Source organism: Eurytemora carolleeae, unplaced genomic scaffold (assembly GCF_000591075.1).
Source record: "Eurytemora carolleeae unplaced genomic scaffold, Eaff_2.0 scaffold204, whole genome shotgun sequence".
Taxonomy (NCBI): domain Eukaryota; kingdom Metazoa; phylum Arthropoda; class Copepoda; order Calanoida; family Temoridae; genus Eurytemora; species Eurytemora carolleeae.
Genome location: NW_019396099.1, coordinates 198,071 through 222,718, shown reverse-complemented (window position 1 = coordinate 222,718; position 24,648 = coordinate 198,071). Strand labels below are relative to the sequence as shown.

General features: G+C 32.6%; 2 protein-coding genes across 7 annotated transcripts; both read left to right on the top strand.

The window, feature by feature from the left end:
• The first annotated feature begins 1,293 nt into the window (after positions 1 to 1,293).
• On the top strand, positions 1,294 to 11,195 carry LOC111694919 (uncharacterized). 6 transcript variants are annotated; one of them, XM_023463974.1, is made up of 13 exons: positions 1,294 to 1,337; positions 3,142 to 3,265; positions 5,224 to 5,354; positions 6,433 to 6,538; positions 6,834 to 6,898; positions 8,461 to 8,521; positions 8,849 to 9,014; positions 9,067 to 9,123; positions 9,221 to 9,558; positions 9,695 to 9,802; positions 10,729 to 10,811; positions 10,950 to 11,007; positions 11,098 to 11,195. In XM_023463974.1, the coding sequence occupies exons 2-12, from the start codon at positions 3,230 to 3,232 to the stop codon at positions 11,002 to 11,004; spliced, it is 1,206 nt and encodes a 401-aa protein (XP_023319742.1). In that variant the 5' UTR covers positions 1,294 to 1,337; positions 3,142 to 3,229; the 3' UTR covers positions 11,005 to 11,007; positions 11,098 to 11,195. The 6 variants fall into 6 exon arrangements, with proteins under 6 accessions (XP_023319742.1, XP_023319744.1, XP_023319743.1 ...); XM_023463976.1 differs by having other exon boundaries at positions 1,300 to 3,265; positions 6,837 to 6,898; XM_023463975.1 differs by having other exon boundaries at positions 1,300 to 3,265; positions 9,695 to 9,799.
• Positions 11,196 to 13,981: 2,786 nt separating this feature from the next.
• LOC111694908 (uncharacterized) lies at positions 13,982 to 24,460 on the top strand. The gene is made up of 22 exons (XM_023463965.1): positions 13,982 to 14,078; positions 14,221 to 14,320; positions 14,703 to 14,761; positions 17,088 to 17,170; positions 17,240 to 17,263; positions 17,357 to 17,415; positions 17,518 to 17,630; positions 17,937 to 17,995; positions 18,400 to 18,507; positions 18,890 to 18,955; positions 19,538 to 19,589; positions 20,170 to 20,250; positions 20,328 to 20,383; positions 20,778 to 20,837; positions 21,053 to 21,115; positions 21,594 to 21,690; positions 22,232 to 22,349; positions 22,803 to 22,901; positions 23,100 to 23,196; positions 23,368 to 23,418; positions 23,862 to 23,921; positions 24,133 to 24,460. Exons 1-22 carry the CDS (start codon positions 13,989 to 13,991, stop codon positions 24,188 to 24,190), a joined length of 1,653 nt encoding a protein of 550 aa, XP_023319733.1. The 5' UTR covers positions 13,982 to 13,988; the 3' UTR covers positions 24,191 to 24,460.
• Positions 24,461 to 24,648: the final 188 nt, after the last annotated feature.

Here is a 24,648-nt window from a genome sequence, read left to right as displayed (position 1 = left end):
CAAATTGCGCCCCCCCCCCCCAGCGTATCCTGGTTTTCAAGTACCCCAGCGGGGATAGGGTTAACGAATGGTTGATTGTTTGTTATGTAAGACTTCGAAGATGATCTACAAAACGGATGAGAACATTCCCCATCTCTATTTACATACCTCATTTTCTCTTTTTGCATAAATCCGCTAATCATTTTATAAAGAAATCAGAGACCAGAATTGAAAATAATAAATTTTAAGATAAAAATAGATTGATATTTTCACATTAGTTTAGCTCAAACTAAAGATACTGCTGTGAATAAAAAAAATGACACTTTATAAATGGAGGGTCAATTTAAATAACTTTAATAATCTTATAAAAATATTACTTTTCAGATCAAATAAAATTTGAATCATGGCAACTCTTCATTTAGGGTTTAAAAACAGGGAGCAGGGAGGAGGGGGAACATTATATTTAGAGGTATTTTTCATAAAAACAAAATTAAATTGTAAAAAATCTTATTTAGAAATGAGATAAAAAAATTTAAATATAGAAAATTTTATTTCAAATTGAGATAAAAATGAATAAAAATTTTATTTAGAAATGAAATGAAAAAGATGAAAATATAAAAAAAATCTTATATAGAAATGAAATGAAAAAAAAATGAAAATACAAATCAATGAAATTTATAGGCTTTTAGGGCCCTTCGCGGTTTTAGTAATATTTTTTCGCGTATTTTTAAAATATTCAAAAAAACAAAACTTTTAGACACACATTTTATAATTTTGAGCATCCATTTACATGGGGTCATGTGCACACAAAGTTTGGGCCCGATTGGTTAAGCCGTTTTGACGTTTATTGTAGATAACTCAAAACGTATTGGAATGAGGCTGTTCAAATTTGTTGACTTTTCTAACTTACACAACCCCTTAACTTTAGGCTGAAAGCAGGGCTTTTATGTCTACTGCCTAAGTTTATCAGGCATAATGCCTGAATGCCCTATTAAACCTTTAATTGACTTTTTATTGCTTTTTGGAAAGCCTTAAACAAAGGAAAGCAAAATGTTATAGATTTGTATAACAATAAGGAAGTAGAATGACGTCCTCAGAATTGGAATTAAAGTAATTTGGAGATGATTAATTCATTATACTGGCCTTCTATTCTGTGTTTCCTGGGTAAACTGCTTAAAATAAATAAATTAAATATATCCTTGAGTTGTCCAGTATAAAAAACTATTGACAATATTCATAAGTGAATGCTAAGATAACAGTATAAAGATCAGTATCAAATTGTAGATGGAAATAATTTTAATTTTTTAATCCACTTTCTAGGTCACTTGAAACCTCAACCATCATCAACATCGCTAAAGGTTAAATTTTATTTCTAGATACTGAACAAATTTACTTGCAAACAGTTATGACCAAAAATTAAATAGGCCCCTTTTTAATCGAAACCACCATTTGAGACCGCTGTGTAGCTTTTTAGTTCTGAAATGTTCCCAGAGGTTGAACCTTTTGTGTGGAGTATCCTTAATCTCGAACGCTCGATCTCAATTCTCAATATGCAGTATTCAATTTGGAAATTTTTCAAGTTTTAAAGATTAATGCTTGATTGCTTAGTTCTAGTTATCCCACGGGATATAGTCCAGAAATTAAGTTAAGCTGGTAACTTTTGTATTGGTTAAACTCTTAACCTGATTCCATTGATCTTGATATCCAATATGTGCACTTTTAATTTGAGAATCAATTCTTCAACTTTTCATTCTCCATGTGCAGGATATCGAAAACAGATTAAATCAATTTGAAGGTTACCAAAAGATAGAGATAAAACATTGATTTTGATATTCACAATACAAGGGTTCCCGCCATTTTTACAGAAAATGGAAAAGGTCACCAAATTTCCCCATCCCATTCCCGGCCGTTTATGGTTTTTACGCAAAAACGACCAATACAGGCATTTAAAAAGACCTAGGATTATTTTGGAAATACCATCTTTCCCCAGAGCCCGCGATTTAAAAACTTCGGCCAGAGCCATAATTCATAAAATCCAACTTTAGACCCAAATCTGACGACAGCTTGTGTCACTTGATTGACAGCTGCAAGATCTTCGGCTAGAGCCATAATTCATAAAATCCAACTTTAGACCCAAATCTGACGACAGCTTGTGTCACTTGATTGACAGCTGCAACATCTTCGGCTCGACTTACAGAATTAGGCCCAATGAAGATAAAACCGACCTTGAACCCACGAATTAAACACTTCGGCTCGAGCCGTAATTCCTTAGATTAACCCGACTTTAAGACCCAATCTCCAACCCAACTCTGACGACAGTTTGAGTCAGGAGATTGACAGCTGCAATATCTTCAATTCGACTTAAGGAGTTAAGCCCAATGAAATCAAAAACCGACCTGTATCCACCATACTAAACACCTTCACTCACTCTCCTCTAAACTCTACAATTTCTTCGGTCAGTACTGCCAATCACTGCAGTACATACCGAAAGCTTAGTTGAGGGTGCACTTTAAATAATGACGCTGTTGCATTTCAAGGGAATATTTCATTTAGATATATTGCACACTGTGTGAAATAAATATAGCTACTGTTGACATATCGCAAAACATATTGAAGGAATCAACAAGCATTATTTTGAAAGGAAGCATTATTTAGGCAGAAGCCAAAGGAAGTTACGTGTATATGCTGCGTTGAATTACAACATAGAGAGATCCTGTTCCAGCCTCGGCGTTCGGACCCTAGCCTGTCCTAGCCTCGGCGCTCGGCCCCCTTGCCTGTCCTATCCGCAGTGCTCGGACCAGAAAGTGTCTTAACCCGACCTGAACCCTAAAATATATACTCTCTCTTCTTGTAATTCAACGCGGCAAGTGCACTTCACTTCCTTGGGCAACTGCCCTATTATTATACTACCCAGAGTGTGCGATATATGATATATCTAACTGTAATTTTTCCGTTGAATATTAAAGATATATCTTTTGGAGTAATTGCGGGCTTTTTTTCAGAAAAGAATAATCAAAAATACAGGATGCGATATAACCTCGTTGGATATATCTAACTGAAATATTGTCTTAGAATATTATAAATATATCTATTGGAGCAAAAGCGGTTTATCTTCATCAGAAGAATGATAAATAATAAGAAACTAACAAATTACTATTTAAGAAAGACCTAGGATTAGTAGATATGGTGCGAAGACGACGTATTTACAGAAAAATCCTGGATACTTCAGATAGTATACACCAGCAAACTCATGATACACAGATCAAGAAGAATCAAAACACTAGGGGTCAGTGGATCAACATGGAACTGAAAATAAAACTTAATTACTTTTTCATTATTGTCATTTATACCAAAATTGATCAAATTAAATGACTTGAGTATGCATGGGTCCGGTAGCTGTAAAGACGTTTCTTTGCCAAATCATTTTTATCCCAATAATTGGCTATGTATCAGGTTAACCAGATGATTAGATTCGAAGAGGGACTGTTCTCTTATTTTGTTAATTTCATGGTTAACTAATTAGCAAATTAGCTATTCATTGGATTCACCGACAAAGGGTCAAACGACCCAGGGTCAAACGACACAGGGTCAAACGACAAAGGGTCAAACGACACAGGTTCAAACGACAAAGGGTCAAAAACGCGACAAAGGGTCAAACGATACAGGGTCAAACGACAAACGGTCAAAAAATGCGACAAAGGGGCAAATTTTTTTTAAATTCTGTCAGTTAGTATTTTTTTTATTATTATTTATGCTTTGGTTAGGTACATTCTGGGCCGAGCGCTGCGGCTAGGACAGGCTAGGGGGCCGAGCGTGGCCACATGGTCAATTATATCCATTTATTTATTATTATTTAGGGTTAGGTTAGGTTAAGACACTTTCTGGGCCGAGCGCTGCGGCTAGGACAGGCTAGGGGGCCGAGCGCTGCGGCCACGGGTTAGGTTAGTTAAGACACTTTCTGGGCCGAGCGCTGCGGCTAGGACAGGCTAGGGGGCCGAGCGCTGCGGCCACTTGTTAGGTTAGTTAAGACAATTTCTGGGCCGAGCGCTGTGGCTAGGACAGGCTAGGGGGCCGAGCGCTGGGGCAACATGGTCAATTATATTGCCAACCCGACCATTATGGAAGCCAGAATCAGACTAAAGTTTTAAATCTTCAAAAAAGTTTGGCGGATTTTTGTGATTAAAATTGTGAGTTTCCTATGATTCAAATCAAAAAATATTTTTATCATTTTGACCTTTTGTCGCACTTTTGACCCTTTGTCGTTTGACCCTTTGTCGTTTGACCCTTTGTCGTTTGACCCTGTGTCGTTTGACCCTGTGTCGTTTGACCCTGGGTCGTTTGACCCTTTGTCGGTGAATCATTCATTGGTATTAGTCTTACTGTTCAAAGATATCTATGACCGGAGAAAAAGCCGATTTATTGTTTAGAATTCCAGTGGAAAGGTATGATTCCTTTGCATACACACTATTTAAACGTTTTTTTTTCAGTAACAACAGCCCAATGCAATCTAGAATCATCATATTTCAATGAAATCATGTGTCAGCCATTATATAATAATCAAGAAAAAAAAAAATTTGATTTTAGAATTAGTAAGAAATAAACGTTTTCGTGTTCAAACATGATTTAACAAATTGATACGTTTATACAAAGACGACTTTCTCTCTCGGACAAACCGGTTCCTAGATTCCAAAAATGTTTAAAATAGAAAATAGACATTCTAAAAAGTATTTTGAAAAAAGTTTAAGATATCTACAATTAACTATTAGATACTTCAATTTAATTTAATATTTGAATTTTTTTTAAATCCATGACTATGACAAAAAGCATCAAATAGTGTCTATGCAAAGGAATCATACCTTTGTGCTGGAATTCTGAATGATTAATCGGCTTTTTCTCATGCCACAATTTTCATTGAAAAGTAAGACTAATACCAATGAATATCTATAATAGGCTATTCAGTTTACCCTCAAATTACCCAAATAAGTGAACGGTCCCTTTAAAAGTCTCTCCTTAGGATCACAAATTTAAATTTTAAAATCTTTTAACTCTCTTCATAAAGTTCTATGTTTATCAATTAAACGATGTTAAAATCAAAGATGAATGTGCTGATATAAATAAAAAACTGTTCGCAGATTCGTTTAAATCTAAAACAAAAGAAGAAAATATTTATAGGGCAAAAAAGGTAACTGAAATTCACTTCTGATAATTCTTTGTAAAATAATTTTTTATTTTTATTTTTGTAAGAAATTCTGTAGAGAATTTGATGGAATCTCTGCCGTTTACCCAAATTGTGGATTCTCACGAAAAACTGTAATAGCTAACAAACTGGAAAATGCGGGAAATTTATCATCAAAATATCCTCCAGAATTAATCAGGTAGCCACTAATTCTCTTTGTTTAATGCAATATATGTTTAAAGAATCTATTGGTTGTAATTTCAAGTGACCCTTCAATTAAAGCGGGGCATGTCAGGCAAATTTAAAATTGCGCCTTCTAAAACTGTTTCTGATCAAGAACTTTTATGGAGAAACCACAATTTTCAACTTCCAAAGAGAAAACCATGCAACGCTCTTTATTTGGATCAACCAAAGCTCTATAAGGGAGTGTTCTCGAATAATGAAAATAGTTGATTTTTTATAATATGTTTTATCAGAGAGTTTGTTTTGAAAATATGCATTCCTGTTTCGAGGATTTTTTTCATAACGAAGACGACATCTTCATATTTTCCAGGAAGGTTAAAAAACCAGCGCCAGATTCAGATTTCTTTCTTGCAACTTTTTTTTTTTGCAATGGCCTAAATATTCTCAATTATAGGTCGTACATTATTTAACTTTGAGGTTTTTGTCAGGTGTAACCCAAACTTTGATTTAATCTATTGCTGACAGCATAAAGAGGCTGGCTGTGATGGGTGTTTACAAGTTTATCCTACCAGCAAGCTGGGCCCTCGCGGACCAAGTTAGATTTGATTTACACAAGGAAAAGCTTTAGGATTGATTTAGGTATATTCCTTTTTGCATTAAAATATGGTTCCATCAGCTTATGGTAATGGTCCCCGGCAGATGTTCTTCTTGTTAATGGAGAAGGGAAGGAACTGGCTCTGCATTTTCCTGTGAATGGTGGGTTACAGTATCCTCCAAATTGGTGTTTGATCATACTAGCTCCACCCTCAACTTGTAATATGTTAACTAGCAAAGCTTTAAGGAGTTCAGGCTTATATTCAACACTCTTATTTAGATAAAGGGTATTTATTCAGAACAGTGTTGACCGAACCCAATGATTTTTCAACCACGCAGTCCTAACATCTTGTAGACATCGTGATATCAATTTCATTATGATTAGATATTAATAAAGCTTGTGAGAGAAAAAAGTGTAAAGTTTTTTTTAAACCCTTTACATTGATAGGGTCACTTGAAATTATGTCTACAGCCCCTTTAGAATACAATTTTTGTTTAAGTTCTTCCCAACCTTTGGATAAAAATGAGTCCTACCACATGAATCGTCTTCCAGTATCTCCTTTTTCATCCTCCTCATCCACATCAGCTGATGATTACTTCCTTCAGGTTCAATAATCATTCTTTTATGAAAGGGATTATTCATAATTATTTTTCAAAATACATATCATACCCTAATTTTTGAATTAACAATACTTTACTAAGAAATTTTTTCTGCTTACATTATTACCCTGAGGGTAAACACTAAAATCACTAAAGCTTTGATTATTATGACCATCAGAAATATAGGTTTAATTGTAATCTTAATTCCGAAATTTGGAGTATTTATGTTTAATGGGGATACGATAGAAGATTTAAAAGGTGAACATTTTCTTGAACGAATATGTTAATAAAATTTTACAAGGAGGAGTCAGACGAGTCCTTTCATGAAAATAAGGTTTCCTCTGAACTTTTTAGAAACAGGGACAGGTCAGTTATATTTGCTTACAACCACTTTACAGGGAAGTTAGGGGATTTTAGTTTTTTAATTGGTCAAGAGAACTCGAGGTAAAAAACTATTTTTTCTTAAAGTAAAGGCTATCAAGTTCTTAGGATCGGATCGATATTTTGTTTACTAATCCCAAGGCCATAGTGGTAAATGGTAATATAGCATCTTCTTGTAGTGGTATATAATTTGGGCATTTAAAAATTAAATTGCTTTTTATTTGTTTTGAAATATTTCAAGAATGCGGTATTTTTTTTTAAAGGTGTTCTGTAAGAACCATAAATAATGTTACCAGAATCAGTATCGTCAACAAATAACAGTGAGAATTCAAAGAAAATGTTTGAAAACAATGAAAAAAGGGACTTTAAAGGGACAGTAAAGGAAAAATGAAAGGGGGTATAGGCTGAAAGCTAATCACTTTAGCTCTTGATCTCGACCCATGAAAGTCATATCTGATGTTCTTGTCTCGAGAAATTGATATAAAACTGTGTCAAATCTATACGAAAATTAATATATATACAATTTTGTATAAAAGTAGTAGGTTTAAACAGATCATATTCAGCAAATAAGCAACCAATCTGAAAACGATGATATTCCAGAGAAAGCTAATTGTAATTTAGGTTTACTTTTATATTTGTTGTTTCTATTTTCAATAGATTTCATTCATAATATTATTTATACATCCGTATTGCTTGACCAGAAATTCCACCAATGGCAGTGCAGTAAAGTGGTCACGTGATACAGGCGGAGACACGTGACCAGTATACTGCTCTGCCATTGGTGATAGTTCTGGTCACGTGATTTAAGTTTCAGATTTTACATATATGAATTTTCGTATGATTTTAACACAGTTTTATATCAGTTTCTCGAGACAGGAACATCAGATAAAACTTTCATGGGTCGCGATCAAGAGCTAAAGTGATTAGCTTTCAGCCTATACCCCCTTTCATTTTTCCTTTACTGTCCCTTTAAGGCATAACTTTAAGTGACCCTCCAGGCTCCATGCAATGTCATAGCAATGCCCGATTAACAACAGTAAACTTGAAACCTTGATGAGTGGAAGATAACGTCGTTTTTCTAACAAGAAAAGTGTTTTTAATTTTGTGAATTTATCTGTATAGTAGAAATGAGTAATTGTCACTTTTGCATGCAAAGAACCCACAAATGAAAAGGAAAAGTTTAAATAAACAAAAGCGTGCATATTTATTTTATACCTGATCAGACAAAGCGTTTAAGACCGGGTACCGTTGTAAATCGGGCATTGCCATCTTTGCATCGAGGTGACTAAAAATTACGCTCCCTTTAAATTTGTCATCTTAAAATCTATTAATTTTCTAGTTTTATGTTTGTGTAGATTATAAAATTAATTTAGCCATTTTATTTTCTTATCCCTTTATTTATTCAACCCAATGTCGTAAACCAGCGATACTGCAAACTAGGAATTCTGTTTGATCAAATAATCTAAGTTTGAAATATCAAGGGTCTACATAATCATGTTGCAAAGATAAATCGAATAGAAAATTTCTCATTTTTTTGCTTTCTCAAGGTTAAGAAATGATTTGTTTTCTCATGAAAAACCTAAGAGTAAGCTCCAGAAGGGTAAACAGGTGGATTTTTCATCCTTAAAATTAAAAACACATTTTTTTAAGTATTGTAATATTCCTCTTGGCTTCCAGATTATATCGTCGTGCTCTGGTTTTTTAAAAACAATTCTTATGATTTTTCAAAAAATATTGGATCCTTTTTTTCATTGAACAATGAACAATAACGATAAATATCTATCTAAGATCTTTTAGTTTGTATTGGTGATTTTTCAAAAAACATTGGATTCTTTTTTTCATTGAACAATGAACAATAACGATAAATATCTATCTAAGATCTTTTAGTTTGTATTGGTGATTTTTCAAAAGTAAAAAAATCCTACTTACTTTTAGGGGTCACTTTTGAATCCTGACCGACCCAAGCTAAGGAAGAAAAGAGGTTTTACGAAAAACCTGACGGAGACTTCGGACACTCCTTGTCAATGTGAAATATTAACCTCACAGCTAGCAGAACTTAGGAACAAGTTAGACAATACTTTACTTGAAAACTCAAAATTAGGTATAGGTTTCATTTTTTTAAGTTTATGTAAATTTCGTAATCTTTTTTGTAGAAGAACTTCTTGCTAAGTTGGCTGAACCAGTAAGTCTAAACAAGAGCCATCTTTTAGGAACAGGATAAAAACAAATTTTTTACTATTTTTTAAATTTTTTACTATTTTTAAAAGTACATGCTTTCAAATTCTTAAAAAAATTTCCTGTATTTAGAGAACAGTAATTTTTCTGATCATTTTGAAGACATTAATTTCGAAGATTTTCTCGACGTTTCATTTAATTCTTCGAACCCCTCTGGAAAACAAAGTTTAGAAAGAAGTTCTCCGGACGGAGAAGCTGGGAATGATAACAAGGATAACCATGATGACAGTGACTCCACAATTAAAGAACTAGATGAGACTCTTGAGATGAAATCTATTGGAAAACCTGAAATATCTGATGAAGATACTAATGATGGTTTACAGTGTAGAGTTAAAGAGCTTGAGGAGACCCTAGAAATGATACAGGAAGAGTTTGAGTTGATGGAAGATTACTGGCAGGAGAAATTAAAGGTTTGTCTTATCTTAAACATCTTCATATGTATTATTTTTATGTGCTTTTCATAATTAAAGATTTAAGCCTACAAAAATCTTTCTATTTATGTATATAGATGTTATATTTATATTTATCAATATTTCTATAATCTAGAAGGAGCGAGAGTTTTATATTCAACAGTTAGACGTAACAGAAGAACAACTAGAACAGCTAGAAGCTAGAATACAACATTATCAGCTTATAATCAGAACGAAGCAGGTAGTTAGTAAAATACCAGCTAAAACAGAAGCTATAATTCAATTTTATCAGCTGGTGGTAACTAATAAAATACCAGCCATAACATTAGCAAGAATACAACACTATCAGCTGATTATCAGAGTGAAGCAGGTAACTAGTAAATTATCAGCTATAACAAAAGATAGAATTCAACATTATCAGATGATTATCAGAGTGAAGCAGGTAGTAAAATATCAGCTAGAAGAGAAGCTACAATTAAATTTTATCAGCTGATATCAGAATGAAAATTAGGTAATTAAAAAAAGCCACATCAGCTTGTTATAAAAATAAGCATGTAATCAGCTATAGCCGAAGCTAGAAAACTACACATTTAGCTAATTTTAAGAATGAAGCAGGTAATCAGTAAATTATCAGCTAGAACAGAAACTAGTTTACAGCATGGATTTATAAACTATATTAGAGAACTGTTCTTGAACCAGTACTAGAAAGGATGAATCTATAAACATGCATATGAATATATCCAGAGAACTGTTCTTGAACCTGTACTAGAAAGAATCTATAAATATGCATATGTATATATCCAGAGAACTGTTCTTGAACCAGTACTAGAAAGAATCTATAAATATGCATATGTATATATCCAGAGAACTGTGCTTGAACCAATACTAGAAAGAATCTATATATATATATGTATATGTATATATCCAGAAAACTGTTCTTGAACCACTACTAGAAAGAAGCTATAAATATGCATATGTATATATCCAGAGAACTGTTCTTGAACCAATACTAGAAAGAATCTATATATATATGTATATGTATATATCCAGAGAACTGTTCTTGAACCAGTACTAGAAAGAATCTATAAATATGCATATGTATATATCCAGAGAACTGTTCTTGAACCACTACTGGAAAGAATCTAAAAATATGTATATGTATATATCCAGAGAACTGTTCTTGAACCAGTGCTAGAAAGGATGGATCTAGAGGCTGAAGTTGAAGTTAGAGAAACCGAAATTAATCAGCTGAGGTTAGTCCTACAAAACAATTCAGAATTTTGGAACTACTTTTATTGTTTACTTCCGTTCAATTAGAAAAGTAAAATAACTATAAGATCCCAATTTAACTACTTAATAACTTTTGATTTACCATCAGTAATTATTCCCAGGATTCAGGTGGAGGATTTAACGCAAGAGCTAACAGATTTAAAACATCAGGTTTAGCAGGTTGTTGAATTCTAAATTTATATTTTATTGAATCTGAGAATTCTAAGAAATATCTTAAAAATAATCTTACAATAATAACTTTTTATTCAGTTTCTGATTGACAGCTCAGCGCAGCATATAGTAGACATCTGTTGCTTAACTAGTGTAATCCAAACAGTAGAATATAAATATATAATAAATAATGTGAACATTTAATAGATGGGGCGGACAACAAAAATGTAAATGTGAAAATGTAAAGGGTAGACAACGTATATAAAGAGACTAAATGCTTTTACATTAAAACCTATATTTTTGGAAAGATTCTAGATCTTTTATTTATAGCTACATAGAACATGATTCAGCTATAGTTGTAAATGAACTCTGTAGCTAAGAGAAAGACTTAATTAGCTGAATGAAGGCCCCTAGCTATAATACAATAGCCCTTGAGCTAATGAATGTATCTGAATAGCTGAATTACGGCCCTGGTAGCTAGTGGATCTGAATAGCTGAATCATGGCCCAAGTAGCTAGTGGATCTGAATAGCTGAATCATGACCCAAGTAGCTAGTGGATCTAAATATCTGAATCACGGCCAGGTAGCTAGTGGATCTGAATAGCTGAATCATGGTCCAAGTAGCTATTGGATCTGAATAGCTGATTCATGGCCCAAGTACCTAGTGGATCTGAATAGCTGAATCATGGCCCAAGTAGCTAGTGGATCTGAATAGCTGGATCATGGCCCAAGTAGCTAGTGGATCTGAATAGCTGAATCATGGTCCAAGTAGCTAGTGGATCTGAATAGCTGAATCATGGCCCAAGTAGCTATTGGATCTGAATTGCCGAATCATGGCCCAAGTAGCAAGTGGATCTGAATAGCTGAATCATGGCCCAAGTAGCTAGTGGATCTAAATAGCAGAATTATGGTCCAAGTAGCTATTGGATCTGAATTGCTGAATCATGGTCCAAGTAGCTAGTGAATCTGAATAGCTGAATCATGGCCAAAGTAGCTATTGGATCTGAATTGCTGAATCATGGCCCAAGTAGCTAGTGGATCTGAATAGCTGGATCATGGTCCAAGTAGCTATTGGATCTGAATAGCTGAATCATGGTCCAAGTAGCTAGTGGATCTGAATAGCTGAATCATGGCCCAAGTAGCTATTGGATCTGAATTGCTGAATAATGGCCCAAGCAGCTAGTGGATTTGAATAGCTGAATCATGGCCCAAGTAGCTAGTGGATCTAAATAGCTGAATCATGACCCAAGTAGCTTGTGGATCTGAATAGCTGAATCATGGCCCAAGTTGCTAGTGGATCTAAATTCCTGAATTAAATTTAACTAGCTGTAAAAGGCTTATCTAATTAAAGGGCCTAAAAAAAAGGCCAATCTATCCAGCTTGATGGTGACCCTGCAGCTATTAGATAATAAATATCCCTGGAGTAAAAAAGGCTAGTTAAGTCTGAACAGGTGAATAGAATTATCTAGATAGCTAAAATAAGATACAAGATTTTTTTAATCCCCCCGAAGTACTGAATCAATGACGACAGTCTTTGTCAAACAAGTATTTCCATCGGTGTATTTGCTTATTTTTATTGTCAAGGCATGCCGCAAGTTTCAATCTAAAAATACTGTTAAAGTTTATTTGTATAATACATATAGAAGACAAGGTTTTGAATGAATTAAATGATAAATAACTGTCATCATTTAAATCAGGTTCAATCTAGTTTAGCTCTGGAAATTTATATCTTTATATAAATATATATTATCATACAGGGTGAGAAAATTTAAAAAACAAAATGTTTGTTAAAACTATGAAGAAGAAAAATCAACCAAAAAAAAAACAATGCCAATCTGCTGTAAATCTTTATCATATAAATCTTTTTTTATGATAACAATATTTTTCTTCAAAACGTAATTTGTAGATTTTTAGTCATTAATAGATTTTTAATGAAATATGTAAAGATCCAGTCAAAAAATTGTTAAATCTTTAGCTTTTTTTGTGATACTGCAACCTTGAAAAATTTTATTTCCTGTACAATTGTTTAACATTATTAGGGCTAGGNACGGTAAAAGGCTTCATATTAAAGATGTAAAGCTGTACTTCATATCCCACTATAGTTTCAGTAGAAGTAAATGCCTCATTTAGTGTATAATGCCGATTTAAGGATTTATCTCAAATTGGATGATGAGATAGATAGAAAGATAGATATTACCGCCAAGCAATTTCTATTGGTTCAGATAGACACATGACTTAACCCTGATTGGATCAGGCGCTAATGGACTCGGCATACAAGAGTGATCCAGTTAATTGCTCAATTTTTTCGAGGCCAAAAAAGTGCATTCGTCAAAAGAATGAAAGATATTTAAAATAATTGTGCAAAATGAAAATTTTTCTACTCTTTTACTTTAAAAAAAGTTTGGAGGTTTTTTGTGGCCATGTGATAAATACCATTTATTAAATGTTTCAATGTTGACAAATTTGTTTTACGGTGACGACACTAATAATTTTTGTACTCACCCTGTATATATATTTGTGTGTTGAGAGATAAGAGTGTTAGCTATTTTAACGTAAAGTATTCAGTTGGTTTTCAAGTTTATCTTCATTGCAAAGTTAAATCAAAGTAGAACCATAAATCCGTACTTAGCATTCATCTAAATCAAGTACAAATTTTAATCCATACAGATATATCTAATATTAAGGTAGTATCGATCTAATCCCTGTATATCTACTGTATATTTGTAAGATAAAGATGTAATCCATATATTTCTCCTCTTAATATAATTCATATATATATATCTACTATAAAGGTAGAATGTATATAATCCATATTTATCTACTATAACGTTATTGAATGTATATAATCCATATATATCTACTATAAAGGTAGAATGTATATAATCCATATTTATCTACTATAACGTTATTGAATGTATATAATCCATATATATCTACTATAAAGATATAGAATGTATACAATCCATATATATCTACTATAAAGGTATAGAATGGATCTAAGGTTGGAACTAGATGATGAGGAAGTTGAATATTGCATGGAGCAAGGAATCTTGGATCATCTTTCAGATTCACTTTCACAGGTTTTTACAGAAAATTAAGAATAGTAATATGAAAATTTGGATATCTCACACATTCTTGATGAGATAAAGGTTTCAAGGGTATTGTTGTGAATCGGACATTCCACGAAAAAGTCGCTTGAAATACTCATTAATTTCTTACTAGGCTCTGAAATCTGTAGCAAGTAGCAGGCCTAGTGATCCTTTTCTTACTTTGGTGGATTTACTAAAAAATGTTGGCTGTCAGAATAAAATACTTGTTCAAGGTAGAAACCCTTTATTACATTCAGTTAGATAAGAATTTATTTTTTATTGTCAGGATTTAATATTTTCAAGTCACAAGCTTAAAATTTAAGTTAATTTCTATTTTTTAACTATACATATTTTTTCTTGTTCGATTACGTTGTACTTATGATGCAAACGGGAGGGGGGGATTATTTCCTTTCTAGGTAGAATCTGATGTCCGTGAACGCGAGGTATGGATAATATTAATTCTCGCGCAAAAGCATCAAATAAAAATGAATGTAGAGTCAACATATTTTTGAAATTTTAATTTAGTTGAACATTTACCTTCTTGCCAATTTTTTACGAACACTTTTAATAAATGAAAAACTTTGCTATTTTACTTCAAAATATACTGCACTGCAGGATATCCAGTAAACTGTGTGGATGGAGTTGAGCTGGGGGTTGGACCAATAGTTGGTGAGGTAAATCAAGATATTTTACAGGCCTCAGCTGTTTAATGCATGATCTCATATTTTTATTTATCTCAAGATTAATTTAATCTTTGGTTTGTTTCCTGGAAAAATAACCAATAGAGTGGGGTATCCAAAATCTCGAACAGCCAATTAGAAGCCGAGAAATTTTAAAATTTTGCCCGCGAAATCAATGAGCGAACTCTCATTGGTGCAATCCAATAAGGATATCCATAAAGAGAGGATTAAGCAAAAAATCAAAAGTGTCGACAGTAGATAAATAGATTTAGTAATCGGGATTAAAGGTATCCAATTCTAAAGTTTTCAGTTCTGGTTGTTAATAGTTCGTGTTGAAGGTGTTAGGTACTTTCCCTAGGGCATTTTCCCAAGGGCAATTTCCCAAGTGATAATTTCCCAAATGGCAACTTCCCTTAATGTATATTTTCCCAAGGGCGATTTCCCTAGTGATAATTTCCCAAATGGCAACTTCCCTTAATGTATATTTTCCAAAGGGCGATTTCCCTAGTGATAATTTCCCTANACAACATGACTTAAAGATCTTGTAGACAACAAATAATTTCCCAAGTGGCAACTTCCCTTTTAATGTATATTTTCCCAAGAGCGACTTCCCTAGTGATAATTTCCCAAGTGGCAACTTCCCTTAATGTACATTTTCCCATGGGCAACTTCCAAAAGGTAGGGTAAGGGCAAAGGAGCCTAGCGCTGCGGCTAGTAAAGGCTAAGGGGCCGAGCACTCCGGCTAGGATGTACTTGGGAAGTCCCCGTTTGGGAAAAACGCTTTTGGGAAAGTACCTTACATCGTATGGACAGGGTTAGCCACAAACAATAATATTCCTGAGCCGGCGATTTAAAAAATTCAAGAAAATACGACTCGGGTCTAAGCTGTTGTTGAGCCTTATTTACGGCTCGGGTTTTCGAATTTAAGTTGCATCTATTTTTCAACAGAATTTAGTTCATAAAGCCGGTTTAATGTTCTATTTGGCGGATTTTCATAGTTGGAATTGGTGCATTCCGGGTTTTGATGAGAATAAGACCCAACATTGAGCCTTATTCTTCACTAAAACCAACCAAGGTCGGTTTTATTTTCATTGGGCCTAACTCCTTAAGTCGAGCCTAAGATCTCGCAGCTGTCAATCACGTGACACAAGCTGTCGTCAGAGTTGGGTCGAAGATTGGGTCTTAAAGGGAGTGTTCGCGAAAAATGAAAGGGGGTATAGGCTTAATGCGATAAAAAAGCGCATTTGATCGCTACTAATCTTACTTCTATCTGTTGCGTCTATAAGGAGAAAATTGATAAAGACGTCTCATACCGAAGAGCGTAGCGCCCATACAAAATGAGGAAGTTGGAACATACGACTTAGACCGTAAAAAATCAAATTAATATCAAACAAATCATTCAGATATTACAACCTATAGTCATCGCTTATCTTTCGCCACATTTGTATGTATTTAATATTTCATACTAGTTTTGATTTTGTTTTTTGAAATAATATTTAGCTTACAACTTGTTTTCGAGCATTCCTGGAAAATATGAAAATGTCGTCTTCATTAGCAAAAATCCTCGAAACAGGAATAAACGTTTTTATAAGTAACTCTCAGATCATAACAATTAAAACATATTATGAAAAATCAACCATATATAAATGTGGCGAAAGATAATCGATGACTTTAGGTTGTAATATCTGAATGATTTGTTTGAAATTAAATTGATTTTTTACGGTCTAAGTCGTATGTTGCAATTTTCTCAATTTGTATAGACGCCATGTTATTCGGTATGAGACGTCTTTAACTATTTTCTCCTTATAGACGCAACAGATAGAAGTAAGATTAGTAGCGATCAAAAGCGCTTTTTTATCGCATTAAGCCTATACCCCCTTTCATTTTTCGCGAACACTCCCTTTAAAGTCGGGTTTAAGGAATTACGGCTCGAGCCGAAGCTTTTAAATCGCGGGCTCTGAAGTCTACACAATACAGAATTAGCCACAAATGACGATCATTTTGAAATTCTATAATATCTTAGCAACCCAGTGTTGTAGACCTTAGATATTTCAAACTATATATTCTGTTACATCAAATAGTGTAAATTTAAAAATAAAAGGTTTACACCATCAGATAACAAAGAAATAGGGATTTAAAGATATGAGTTTGTTACGAAGACTCAATTATTTATTAGTCTACGGTCCTAAAGTTGCATGTATTTTAAATAGTTTCAGGTCCAAATCCTTGGTGGAAAAGCATTGCAAATAGTTTAAATTCAATCCATTCTTTAGAGATAAAGTACAACTTAATGTTTAATGAAAAAAATGTTATATTATAGGTGACAGAAAACTCCGCAATTATAATGATAGAAGTTAAAAATTCCAAAAGTGCTTCCAATCTGGTCACTTGCGATGTTTACAGGTGTTGTTTTGTTCATTGCACTTCTTTGAATAACAAAAAAAGAATCTTTTGAAAATATCTGTTTTGCAGGAAGGGTGAGAGGACAGTTTATTGGTAATAGTTTTTTAAATATTAATTTTTTATCTTTTTAAAAATATATTCTTTTATAATTGATATAAAATATATGATATTAATATTTTTTATCAGTAATGTAGAAAAATCTTGTCCATTTACCACCCCAACAGCTTTCCTTATTCAAGATCTAGGTAATTCATTTAAATAGAAAGATAAATAAGATAAAAAATTTTAGAAAAACTACAATTGATAAAATAATAATTTTTGTACTGTACTGTTTGTTTTTTGTTAAGAGGCGAACACTGAGTACACTGTAGTGTTTAATGGACTAGATGACTGCTGTGCCAAGAATGCGTATGCTCTGTTCAAAACAAAACAACCGTACAAAAACATGAAAACATTCAAGGGAACATTATTTTTTCATCCTAAGTGGACATTCTATAATATTCCAGAACTATTCAAAACCTTTGGTTTAATGAAAAAGATAACTTATACTCCAAATTAAATCTGTTATACCAGATTAAGAAATGCTAGTGCATTTCTGATATACCAGATTATTAAAGCCTATTTGTCTGATAACGTTGATTACTAACAAACTTAGTAGTCTGGTATATCAGATTACTTGAAACTCTATTGGTATAAACCATAATTTTATTAAGCCTTTTAACCTAGTATACCAGAATATTAAAAACCTAATGGTCTGGTATACCAGATTATTGCCTTGAGTTGTGATAGACCAGATCGAATGCTGCTTGGACAGAAGAACCCATGGTAAACTATTTAAATAACGTAATTAAACTATATAGATATCTGCTGATTAAGGAAATTTCAAAAATGAAATCTGCCACTTTTGCATCCCGTTCTGTATTTATAAAAAATCATGATAGTGCTGTAAAACTGCCTTATTTCTCTTTTTTCAAGATGTGTTAAGAATATTTAAGAAAATTATTATAAAAAGACTGTCAACTTTTTTTCCTTTTGCTAATCAGCAGAATAGTATACCATAGTTCGGAAACAACATGAAATAGACTAAACCTGAATTATATTCGAAATCGATAGGTATCAATAGTTTTTTTGTTAATCTTTATTCAAGCATGGTAAGAAAATTGTTTTAAACGTTCGTTACTTGGAGAGGAGAATTGACTCCAAAATACTTTCTGACGCTTCCTATGAAGGTATGAGCTGGCTAAGAAGAGTTATACTGCTGATGTGATGTTACATCTAGGTGACCAAGTATATAACAAGGGGGAGGATAATGATAAAACTCTTCAGATATTTGACAGGAAAATACAAATTCAAATTTGGCTATTTATTAATTATTTTTTCTATTACCTGTAGAAAACAACATGTTATTTTTAATAAAGGAATTGAGTTTTTCCCACAGACTCAAATTTTCTGATCTCTATATCTTTTCAACCTGATGGTGTACATCTTTCATATTTCGATTATTAATACATTTATCTGAATTCTTAGTTTGAAATATCAAAGATCTATGAATTGGGTTGCACAGATTTAAGACTTACAAAATTTTAGTTTTCTAAGCTCGTATTAATAAGTTTAAGATTCCAAAAATCTTAATTAACATTTTTTTCTTTCAGTTTAAAGTTAGTTAAGTTTATTCACACCTTACAAAAATCACCAAAAAGAATATTTTTGTATAATTAGTACCTATGATGGTTTGGGAGATAGAGAGAAGGGGAAAATGAAGAAACGAGCAAGAGCTCTTCTCAGGAATAAATAGTTTTTCTCTTATTGATCAATCCACGACACATGAGAGAAGAGAGATGACTTTAACATCGTCTTTGATCTTTAAAATAATTAAAATCTCAATAAGATTTCTCAAATTCCTGTAGTTTTTACATTCTCAAAAAGGAAGACAATATTTTTTAAACACCAGAAATGATGGTATCATTTATGCAAAACCCATGGTTTTTGCGAAATTTTTGCATTTTTGCGTAAATAATTACCTTTTACGAAAGTTTCATATTTTTCGCATTCCGTTCGCTCGCGGAAAATGCGAAAACAAATTTCGGAAAATTTCGTTTTCATCTGTTTCGCGAAAAAATGTGAAAATGATTTAATTCGTTGTCACAAACTCAAGTTTTCTAATCCCTTTATCTTTACAACCCAATGTCGTAGACCTCAGAAATTTCAAACTTTATATTCTGTTAGATCAAATAATATAAGCTTGAAGTATCAAAGGTTTTCACAATCAGGCTGCAAAGTATATAGGGAATAGAAAATTTGAGTTTGTGGTAAAGACTCAATTCCTTTCGCGAAAAAAAAACATGGAGAAAACATTTTTTCCTTTAGAAAGAAGTACAGGGATACGTGGAATAAGAAAATGACCAAAGATACGCTACAGGTAGGATTGAAAGATACTTGTAATATAATGATTCCTTCATTTAGTGGTAACTGGTATGTTCGATTCACAATAGAACGTTTTCAACCTTTGTCTGATCAAGGATCATATAAATTTCACTAAAAGGGGATCATTTATCGTACAGTCCCGTTTTGCCTCATATACTCTGTATTTGTGCTGTAATGCTTGCCCTGGCTAGTTAAAATCCGGCCCGGTACATGAAATGAACTGAAATGTACCGTGTCATTGAATGAAATATCCTTATCAATCTTAATTGACATAGGTTTTGTTATTGTTGTAAAATCGGCGTATTTTGCTACAGAGACCATTTCATGATATCTTTCTTACTGTTATTCAGATAGAGGTTTGAAGGAAATCGTTGTTAATCTGACATCCCAATTTATAATGAAAGGTTGCTTGAAATTCCGCACAAATACGAGTTATGTACAGTACATGAACGTATACAATTACAAATAAAGAAGAAAATTATAAAATTCTTGTGTGAGAGAGAGAGAGAGATATATATAGGAATGGGATTTGTTTTCATTTGATCAAAAATAACTAGAACAATATTAACTTTCAGAGAGGAAGCCACTTGATGATTTGGTCTGATAACGATGTGGCAAATGACTTCACAACTTTGAAAACTCAAGATGGACTTCAGGTGTTAAAATCATAAACACAAAATCAATTGTGAAAACTTTGAAGAAAAAGTTGTTGTTAACATTTTAATATGTTTAGGCGTATCCCCCGGCATTCCTTCAGTGTGGTATTGAGGTCTACAGACAATATCAAAGGTAGAAAACAAAAATATTAATATCTAAAAGGATTATTTCAAGTTTGCGAGAAAAAAAAACTGTAAAAAGAAGGCTATCTATTTTTTGATAATTTGAGTCAAAAACTTTTAAATTTTGGATTGGCGTAAACTTTTGTAATGAATAGTTTAAGTTTTATAATCAAGGTTTCTTTCCCAAAAACAGGGTTACTTGTGTCTTCAACTTCAACCGCTGCAGGAGAGAAGGAGAAGGGGTTAGGAATAGATAAAAATGTCTTTTCCTTCAACCAAGTATTTTGTTGTTGCCTTTTTTGGATCCGTTGCATATTGTTTCCTTAAATAACACTGGAACAAAGTCATGGGGCATCAATTAATTTAAAATCTACGTTCGTTCTTAAACAATACTCCCTTTACAGAATCCTGTGGGATCCTGAAGCTATTGGAACTCTACCCTCAGACCCGGAGGAATATTTCAGGAAAATAATTTTTGATAAAATTGAATGAAAATCTCAATTGTAATGTGTTCTGAATATTTGCAAAATTTCCATTTCGTATTAAGATTTTTATTTCATATCGTCTATCGAAATTATTGTTTTTAGTTTACTTTTAAAATTTTTTACTCATAAAACCGTAAAAAAAGAGATTTTTTCTGAAAATTAAATCTGATTTGTCCTTAAATTATTTGTTTCAGTGAGTTCCACTCTCACGTCTATGGTCCGATCGGAATATTCCTGATGGATATGCGAGGGAATAGGTAACATATACTTCATATTATTCCTTATATTCCTCCTGATGGATATGCGAGGGAATAGGTAACATATCCTTAACATTATTCCAGATATTCCTGATAGATATGCGAGGGAATAGATACCATATCCTTCATAATATTCCTTATATTCCTTCTAATAGATATGCGAGGGAATAGGTAACATATCCTTTATAATATTCCTTATATTCCTTCTAATAGATATGCGAGGGAATAGGTAACATATCCTTAACATTATTCCAGATATTCCTGATAGATATGCGAGGGAATAGATAACATATCCTTCATAATATTCCTTATATTCCTTCTAATAGATATGCTAGGGAATAGATAACATTAGAAAAATTAGAAAATCAGAGTTTGTGGAAATGACAATTCCTTTATCCTCAGAGGTGGTGGTTTAAAACTAGCAAAGAATTGTGAAAATAGCGGATTTGTTAAAAAAATTAAAAGTAAACATTCAAAGGATAACAGCGGACGGTGTGCAACAAAGTGAAAATGAACTGGTGTCAGCTGCACAATGGGAAGCAGTTGAAGAATTCTTTAGAAATCCGCAACTCAAGGAAATTTTCAGTAAAATAATTACCAAAAAATAACAAACTATTTGTTCTGCCAAAATTGATCATGACTAAAAATTGAACGTCAACCTTGATATTTACACCCATTTTACAGACAAGTGAAGGGAATTTTTTGTTTTCCGAAAAAGTAATTGTGCACGATTTTATCGTCTTTTAAGATGAAAATGCGGGATTTTTTCGTGAAACCTTTGCAGAGCGTGAGGGTTTTAACTTAATTGTTCCAATGAATATTAGGTAACTTAACATCCTGCTGTTGGGGGAACAATGCTGGTAAAAATGGGATTAAATAAGTAATTATTAAACATGATTCATGAAATAACTATATATATATGTACATTTTTTAAAACACTATAAATATTTACGTTTATTAAGAAAATTTAAATAAATCCAAGATTTTTAAAACTTGATTGAAATTCGATTTTACCAGAAACAATTTTACTAACGTCCATTTTGACATTTGTTCCAAGAGAAATCTGGATTTACTTATTTTACTATAAAAGCCCAACTTACTGAAAATTAACTATAGGTTATAATCATAGGCTCTGAAATTCCTTTTGTTGGAGATGACCCAATCTCAATAAAAGAGAAGGCTGAGAAGGTGGATTTCCTGAAAGATCACTGGCCATATAACGACGAAGATCTGGGTAAAAATAGTGAAAATATGAAATACAGTGAAAATTAAAAAAGACGAAATAATATCGTATTCATTCTATTTTGTTGTCATTTCCGCTAAAGGACTTTGCTTTGAATGTTATTTCTTTCATTCTAACTGAGAGATTCTTAAAAATATTACAATTTCAAAAATAATCTTATTACTGATATTTAAAAAGGTTGCCACAAAGTAAATGTTCGAATTATATATATTTGCAACCTGACGGCTTCAAACCTAGACTATTTTATTTAGTAAAATTGAAAGTCTGAAAAATCGAAGATTTGCCACATCAGCTTGCAAATATATAGGGGTTAGAAAACTAGAGTTTGTGGCAAAATGAGATTACAAGTCGACAAAAAAGAGTAAATTTTAAAGCAACTCCATTAAATCAATATATCTTGGACGTCATTTATATCAATTATTGAATAATTGTATTCTGTTTCAGTGCGCCTTTTGGACCTTGCGTTTACCTGGAAATCTCAGGAAGAAGACGATAGAGAAGTCGTCTTCCTTGGCGGAGATATTCACTGTGGTGTTACATCAGGTAATGGTAATATATACTGTGACAGTTTTGAAAATGCACAATTTTATCAAACATTTAGTTTGAATTAGATTGATTAGAAAATAGCACACCAACGCAGTATGAATTGAAGTGCGACAGAAGTCCTTTTTAAATGTTAGGCTCGTAACGAATCTAAGCTAAAAGTTTTTTCGATTATAATACATATTTAATTCTGTTCAGTGATCCGTGACGAAGAAACTGATTTAACGATAACTCATCTCACGACCTCCCCTATCACAAACCATGTCTGCAAGTTCTTTCCAGATCTTTCCGGAAGGTAGCAACAAATATCAAACAAATAAAAAAGTTTTGAAATTCATTTATCAGAAAATTTTAGTTGTTTTAACGTACAAAGACCCCTGCCTAGTTTTTGTTTTTCATAGTAACTCCCTTCAAAGAAGGCAACATGCTCATATTTGATTTTGCTATTTTTTTTCTTTGTTTTCAGGATAAATGATCGATATTCCTATGACCACATGCCTTTAGGAGAAAATCAACGGTATGTATGATAACACCAAAAAGATTACAATTTTAATATAATTGAGCCAAAACAATATATAATTAGTTTCATTTTCTGACAACCCTAAGCTAGCATAACTTTGAGATTGGATACTCAGGTAATTATTAGCATGGTTAACTTTAGAGGAATAAGAAATTGAACGTGCTTCGGATACCTGGTTTAGCTGATTAATATTATTGACCTTTTTTACGCACCTTTTACTTTGTTTAACGTTGACTGTTCAGTGGGACTGGCACATGGTTAATGTCAGGATTTATGGGTTTTTATTTCAAATCCTAAGCTAGGAATAATATAAAGAGAAGAAAAATATTGAAAACGTTGCAAACATCCCGTGCCATTAAAACATTGAAGTATACAACACCCTTGAAGAGTTTATTCTTGCATGGAAACTTTTAAAAAACTTTTCTAACTTTTTTTTGTAGAAACTATGCGGAGATCAATATTACCCTGCAGCCAAGCTTATCTGTTACATCACAGCTGAGGTAAAGTTTACATAGTTGTAAAGACGACTTGAAACTCTTTAAATATGAAGATTCTAAGTAAAAATGTAGTTTTTTGCCTTTTACATACAAGGTCATAAGTTCATAAAGTTGCAGGGAGTCATAAGTATAAAAAATAGGCAGTATAAATTTCGTAAAGTCGTCTCTGAAGTCTCATTCTTTGAGAATAACCCTGTATATGTACTTATTTCAGACCTGTGTCTACCAACATGTACAAGGTTATGGAGTGGATGTCAGATGAAGAAGAATAATTAAGAAAACAGAGGAAACCATAGAATTCATTAATTTTTACAGAGGGGTTAAACTGTCACACCAAGCTTTTTCTTGATTAAAGTTACGAAACATTCTTTTAATACTTTACATTGTGATTTTTGATTATGGATTGATTTGAATTTCCTTAAATTATTGTTTTATGATTTGTAATTTTGTATATTTTATATGTGTTAAATTTTCATGTAAACAGTAAAAAACAAGTTTAAACAAATAAATTAAGTTATGTGAATATGCGTAAAATAGCCAAATATGTTTTGAGCATGCATCATATTTTAAGATCTAATTCAAAATATGTAAAAAATGGCGTTAAAGAAAAAAAGGCAAATTTTTTACCAGAACCTCTGATTCTCCGTAACATTCATATCATTAACATATCTATAAATGAAAAAGATCTATTCAAAAATAAAGAATATATTTTTAAAAATTATATCTTTTA